The 7,508-nt window shown below is 40.3% G+C and overlaps 1 protein-coding gene across 1 annotated transcript in view; it reads right to left on the bottom strand.

The window, feature by feature from the left end:
• The window catches only part of RSPO3 (R-spondin 3), a 75,438-nt gene extending 67,942 nt beyond the window's left edge, over positions 1–7,496 (bottom strand). Inside the window, exon 1 of the mRNA XM_004673834.2 lies at positions 7,116–7,496. Within this exon, the coding sequence (XP_004673891.1) occupies positions 7,116–7,212 (97 nt within the window). The 5' untranslated portion in view covers positions 7,213–7,496. The remainder of the gene's footprint in view (positions 1–7,115) is intronic.
• Between the last annotated feature and the right edge of the window lie 12 nt (positions 7,497–7,508).

The following is a 7,508-nucleotide window of genomic DNA, read 5'->3' as shown; positions in this document are numbered from 1 at the left end:
CAAGAATTCACAGTTGAGGATGGCATACTACACTCTTAATATACACCAAGATCTTTAATGTAATTAATGTCATTTTGATAATACCAAAAGGGTGAGTCTCAATGTCATCACTACAAACATTTTTAATAACAATAAACAGGTGCCACAAGATTTTATTCATGCATTCAACTGTTCCCTTTATCTGAGTGACTCTACTACTTATCAGAGTATTAATAAATTAAATTAATTAGAGTATAATAAATTAAATAAATAATATTTGATACTTATTTCAGCTGCAACCACTCTCTGAAATTTTGATTCTTAGTAACTAAATGTCCTACCAGTCCTTGAAGTAAAGAAAAATAAGTTTCTAACCAAATTTGCTTCTCTACTTTCTTGTCTGTTTAATTATCTCCATCATGTTTCCATTCACCCACTTTGAATCCTCATACTCCAAGGTTTAGTTTAGTAACCAGCAGTGATCTCCTCCTATTTTCTTTTCATATCCAATTAGTTACCAAAATCTATGGATTTGGTCAAAATAAATTACTACTGTATATGCTCTCCAGCTCAATCACGGTTTCATAATTAGGGTCTTACTACTCTAAACCTGGGTCACTGTAATTGCCACTGCCATCATAGAGGCTACTTCTCAAAGACTCTCATGCTAGGGAAGCCCTGTGCATCTCTCTGGTTGGTTTTCTAAATTGGTTTTCTGTGACTCAATGTCCAAGGACAATATAAATCTGCTGGACTGAGAATGCTGACTGATGCTAAGACTATTGCTATTGAGGCACTAGAAGTTGGGAAGAATGGGTGCTATCATAATTAATACATTCTTGACTTTGACAGCTTACTGATTAACCTTTATATGATGAATGACCTATAATAAATGAATGCTTATATTTGTTTTCATTCTTAATCTTCAACCACTACACTTTGTTTAAAAAAAATTATAACACCCTGGTCATGATTTACATTTTACTCATAAAAAAAAAAGATTAAAACTTGAAGAGACTATGAAAATCACTTAGATCTAAATTTCTAACTAGTCACCTAATCTCATAGGTGAAATTATCTAATTTCACTACAGTCTAGTATGATAAAGGGACTTGTCTGGATATCCACATATTAGTATCAGTACTGGACCTTTAATCCAGACCTATTTCTCAGTTTACCTTCACAACGCACACAGGAGATTCTTCCTAATGGTCTATTAGACCCACTCTCTACCACCAACTTATAATCGTAGCTTTCATCAAGTTCTTAAATCAGAAAAAACCCTAAGGTAGTATATTGTAGATTGGGTAATAGTCTTACATAAGCATCTAGACAGTTAAAATTGTTAACTATGTATTTAGTTGGGGAATTATATTCTATAAGATTGACTTTTTTCCTTAAATCTCAGAAGTATTTTAGTCACAGCAAGTGGTAATTAGATCTCTTGCTAAGAATACAAATAAAGTAGAAATGCTCTTATCAGAAAAAAAGGCACCTAATGTCATATTTTTAAAATAAGAAGTTATCAACCTTTCACATGCGTAGAAAATTCAGATATATTGCTCAACTATTTCATGTTGGAGCAGAAAAGGGAACAGCACCCCCATAATACTTGAGAATGGAACACTCCATTTTTTAAAGTATTGCTAGCTGAGTAGTTTAATCAGAAAGCTAGTAATATTCCTGAATATAAAGATGCAATGGATGGAATTAAATAAACAGCCGGCATGGGTAACACCTTTTACAGATGTATATATTTTGTTAAGCTATAATGGCAAAGCATTTCAAACTCCATAAGTTGTTCAAGATGTGGTAAATTTTTGGAAAATTCAACCATTTTAAATTTTAAGAAAAATTAATAACCAAGAACAATCCACATTTTCCCTCAAAATCAAAAGCAAAACAAAAGAGTCTATATAATTTATGATGCAACATTTTTTTCAAATAGTCATTCACAAAAGAATGCCAATGTATAATGCACTGTTAGGAAAAGAAATAGCCCTAACCAAGTAAAACATAATTTCAACACACTGTCTTGCATGATCCTTACCATGCTCTCGAAACTGAATGATGTTTTCCTAATGGTAACCAAAGTTGATTCTTACATTTCATGAAACATAATACCCACTCTGATGGCATTTCAAGAATTCACTACTTGGAAAAGGATTTGGGGGGGATGGGGTGAATGAATACTGAGGAAATCAGTAGAAAGGTTAGGACTATGTCCAAAATGAAACATTTGGATAGAGATAGAGGGGAGAAAGACTTTTAGTAAATCACCAGACAGAACAGTTTTATTATTTGATAGTTCATTCTTGTAATGGTAGAGGGGTCATTGGTTCTATCACAATGCATAGGATTTAAAAGAACTTTAAGATAAAAAAAATCATTTATCTAGAAAATATTTGTAACATTTAGTAGCAATCTGGAGATCTCTGTTCAGATTCCAGTAGTCTAAAATGATCAGATGACTAATAAATTCATTTTGGAGTAGTGTTGCAAGGGTTTCCCCATAATAACGTGAAAATCAAATTTAACTACATGTTGTAATTTCCATTCATCGCTTTCTGGGGACCTAATTTGTAGAATATTAAGTGCCAGGGAAATATTTAATGGATAAATGATTTAGCAAAGTGATCTCCTTACAAGTTGAAATACTATTCATATTTCATACTTAAAGAAAGATTGAAATGATGACATTAATTTTTCACTCATTCTTATATTCTCAGTTACTTCCCATAGAATAACTTGGGAGTAAAAAGATAATTATTTTAAAATTATCATTCCTAATGTTAGTAAAATCCTTGTACTGAAGTAATAAACAGAAAATTAAAATTGTATAAAAAAGGTGTAGCTTAATTAACAACACTGAAAGTATAATGCTGATAAAACTAGAACCCCCACAAAAGCCTTTTGATTGGCCTTGAATGTTACCATTACCACCTAAGAATGATTCAAAGAGATAACACATGATAGATTTGTGGCAAGGTATGCTTTCTCCAGCAAATGTTACTCATCTCAAGTTATTAAACTGTTTCTGTTGAAAACAAGGTAGAGTGGTGAGGAAAGTAGGCAGGTAAGAAAATTGTACCTAATATTTACACCACACTTAGTTTAAAATTAATATCATAATATGTATTGTAGATTGGAAGATTTAACTGTCTCACAACTAACTTTATATTTTCCAAGATGTGTAGTATAATTACCAGGAGTATATCAGAATCTCCAAGAATAAATCAACACCTGAAACTTGATTAGTAAACGGTATAGTCCAATAAATTAGAATTTAGCAACATTAAGATTATCTCCCTTAGTTTTGCTTCTTTTTCAGACATCTTTATGAAAGACTTAAAAGTTCTGTATATTATACAATATGTGCTTTGTAATTATTATGTGTACAATGGCATTTCAAAGCTTCATTTATCTAGAATTGCTTGCAATGAAAACCCAATTAATTGATGACATCAAATTAAATGCACTGGGCAATCATATCTGATGTTTCTAACAATAGTCTTCTGGCAAAATATAATTTCCACAGTGTCTTTTGAATAGCCAAATAATGTATTATGTTTCATATGTGTCACTATTACTACTTAGTTCTTAACCATGATATCCGTCCCTAACAAATACATAAAAATAATGGTTCAAAAGTTCTCAGTCAACCAGAACAGCTAGTTCTTCAAGCATATCAAATAAATAATGATCTAGTGACAATAATATGTAATAACTCATATTTCATACTTTTTCTCTATGGCCTGGATCAACATGTATTATAAATAGCAGGAGCTAAGTTCCACTTACTACCTGTGTGATTTTGTGTAGGTTTCTTAGCTTCAGCTTCTCAGGGTCTTTCTTTGTAAAATGGGAATATTAATGCCACCTGTATATTTCAACATGCTATTTATAATAGAGGGGGTCCAAGTATAATTCAAATAAAAATCAGTGTAATATTAAGGTATTGTGATGATTAGTATAGTGAATATAACCCTAGCTTTACTTGCAATTAGGTATTCAGAAGCCAAAAGAACCAAGTGGCAAAAGCTCGGCTAGAAATGAGTTGAAAACTCGGTTTGGGGTTTTGATTTTGACATACAGTTAAAGCTTACCTTTGAAAACATTGTTGGTTGGGTAATTTTGAATAAGGATTGTATTATATTTCATCATGAATAAATTAGTTTAGCTTCTCTAGGAGCTGTAAATGAGTCCTCACTGGTAAAAGAAAAAAAAAACTTGTCTATGTTGATCTATAACTAAATATCATTTTCTAAATTACAGAAATCTTGCTTAAAATGATTTTTGTAATGATAGACAAGATTACTAGTTTGCAGCAATACAGAGACAAATCTTATAGAAATTGTTTTAGGAAAACAAGGAAATATTGGTATGATATTAACTGTTATACTCAAGGACTAACCGTGACTCTTCAAATTGTCTATATTTCACACTTCAAATGAGACTTTTTTGGATAAATTTTACTAAAACATTCAAAAAACTATTTTTAAAAACTGAAAAATAAGTCTTACCTCTGAATTTTCTTTTGCTCATATTTTTTAAAAGTTTCAAAAAGTGAAACTACTTAGTTACAAGTGAGAACGAGTATTCTTTAATAATCATTTTATTTACTGTTCCTTGAAGGAGAAATGAGACTTTGCATAAAACTCTTGACTACCATCTTGTTTTTCATTTCAAAAGCCTTTTCCTGGTTCCTATTTGAGAAAATGCTTATTTGTATATTTGTTTCAGACCTCCAAAGATACTAGAAGGAACACACGCAATTTGACCTTGAGTTTCTGGACATTTAAGCAGGATCTCTCAGTACCCTCCACCTCTTGCCAATTCTAAAAACCATATTGCACCTGCCAATAGTCTCGTCTGTCTCCTCAGAGGACGCAAGGGGTCGCCCCTCTCCCAGAATTGCACCAGCAAACCCAGCCACAAATCAAGTGCCAGAGTAAGGCGAGTCCCAAACTACGAGAGCTCTCTCCCAGCCCCACTCCCCCAGAATAATTGGAATTTCAACTCAATCCCACCCACTCCCTCTCTCATCCTCTTTACACAACAGAGGGCGCCTTTGACTTGGCCTTCAGACGAGTGAGGCCGATCGCAGAGCTGTTTGTCTTTTGACTCTGCGATTCCTTTTTTAGTCCAAGTCTAAGGGTGCCCCAGCCCATGGCTCCCCGCAGTCTTGGGGAAGCGTCAGCCTGCAGCTTCCCGCTCTCCGGGTCCTACTGTCCGGGGAGGTGGGAACGATTGGATGGCAGATTTTCCCCTTTCTTCCTACAGAAAGTGGGATGCCAACACTACCACTGGAGACTCTTCTAGCTCATAGAACCCTGTCCCGCCCCAGCAATTATGGGGCTCGGGGTCCCCAGTGGTGTGGAAGAGGGAGTGGGTTGCGGGCCCTGGAAGGGTAGGAGCTGAAAAAGTGAAGTAAAGCAATGGCCTGAGCTTATGCCCGGCATCCCTTTCCCCACCGGCTGCTCAATTTTCACTGTGGGACCCTGAACGGAGAGGAGGCGGGGACCACCAGGATGAGGCAAAGCTGAGCCACAGGCGACCCCACTGAGCGACCTCACAGTTTGAGGGAAAAGATCGGTGGAGGAGTTATGAAGAATACAACCCATTCATAGTAAAAGAATAATAAATCGGAAAATCGGATGCCCTGATGTCCACCAGCCCCCTGCTACGGGATTCTAGAGGCGGGGAGGCCAGGCCTGAGCCCCACTTTTTTTTTTTTTTAAGAAAATTTTCAGGTGAATCAAACCTTGTGTATCCTAGGAGAGCGACACAAAGGTAGCTTTCAGGGGACCCTCAAGTCAGGGGCAGGGCAGAGACAAACAGCATGGGAGAAGCGATTGCTAAATCTCCATTTCACACAAGCTGGTGTAGTGTTCTCTGCGCCGCACCCGCGGGTGCCCCGAGGGCTTTCGCCGCTGGCTCTCAGAGAGGGCTCCGCGCGCGGGACCTGAGGCCACCAACAGCCTCCAGGTCCCTGGTCCCGTCGGTCCGAAGAGTCAAAGCAATAGCCACACTCTCAGCGCCCCGCAAAGTTAGATTTCTCCCTCCCTGTCTGCACAAGCGCCCCCCATGATGATGCATGGGTCGTCCCCTAAATTGCAATAGAAATCCCTACCAGGAACAGACCAAAGTGGCTTGCGCGCAGAGCTACTGGGAGCCATCCTAGCTTCTACACACTCTTCTCCGGACGACACCACCTTGCAGACAGACAAACCTGAATTGTGGGTGTTCTGGGCAGGCTGGGGGTGCAAAAGCGCTTTCTTAAGAAACCGTCACAAATTAACCTTCCAAGTAACAGGAGTCAGAGGAGTGTAGGATGCACGCGAGATCCCACCCGCTGTATGTGTCTACCCCAGGGGACCCACTTGAAAGAGTCGGAGACAGTAAAAGCGCTCACGCGTGACAAGCAAGATTGTAACTAGAAACCCGGCACCTCCGGCTCCCACCACCCTGACTGGGTTCAGAGGTGCTCTCCCCGGGGAATGGGACTAGTCGCGGTGTGCAAGTGCGCAGATACGCCAAGCGCGAGGAGAGCCTCGCGCGCGCTTCCGATCCACTAGTGAGTGGCCAGGGGCACAGGCCGCGCAGGCGCTGGCTCCCCGGCTCGGGGACCCACGGGCCAGCTCTCCGCAACCGCGGCGCAGCGGGAGGGCCCAACTCTGTCTGCCCACGCGGGGCGTCCAGGTTAGGTGAGCGCACGCGGCGGCCGTGTCTCCCAGGGTTTTCTCAGCCTTCAGGGGCGTCCCACCGGTTAGGCTACAGCGCTGTTTGTGGCTCCAAACGCCATGTGAACCTTGGAAGGGAAGTACAAACCCATTGCACTAGTCTAAGGAAGGACCGAACTCGGCGGCGCTCGGAAGTTAACGAGGGGGCGGGAGCCACTGGAGCTTCGGGTCCTCCCGACTCTGGCACGCGTGAGGATGCGGGGGACGAGAGGGACGCCGAGAGGAAGGCGTGAAGGACGCGGTGAATACAGAAGCTTAAAATGTTACCTCCTCTTGGAGGCCTGGGGTGAGGGCGGGGGACCACTGCCGTGGGAGCTGACTCAGGACAGGCGAAGCGACCCGACAGGTGAACGCGGCGGGAGGGAGCAAATGCGTAAAAAAACCTGCACTTACTTCTTCGCTGGCGCCTTCCCCGGGAGGCGTTTTGGCTGCCGATGTATTCCATAGAGTTCAAAATGATAAAAAACCAAGGAATCAGTCGCAAGTGCATAGTAACCCAGTAATATTTCCCTTCCTTTTCTCCTTTTTCTTTTGATTGTTAATTATATTGAATGTTTTAGAAATATATGTAGGTGTTAGGCGTTTATAAGCGAGCGAGCAAGAGAGAGAACACAAGCAGCGGACTTCTCCACTTAAATCCGATAGGCTTGCTGGTCGAGTGAACTGGGAAAACAACTATTGTACTTTCAAATTGTCCGAGCCCAGAGCTGCTGCGGCTCCGTGAGGGTGGCTGTCAACGCCGCGAGCGAGGGTTGCAGGAGCAGCGAGCGGCCTCGCCAGAGTGGC

This window comes from Condylura cristata, unplaced genomic scaffold (genome assembly GCF_000260355.1).
Source record: "Condylura cristata isolate star-nosed mole 26May11 unplaced genomic scaffold, ConCri1.0 scaffold00001, whole genome shotgun sequence".
Lineage (NCBI taxonomy): Eukaryota > Metazoa > Chordata > Mammalia > Eulipotyphla > Talpidae > Condylura > Condylura cristata.
This window is presented reverse-complemented; position numbering and strand designations above follow the sequence as displayed.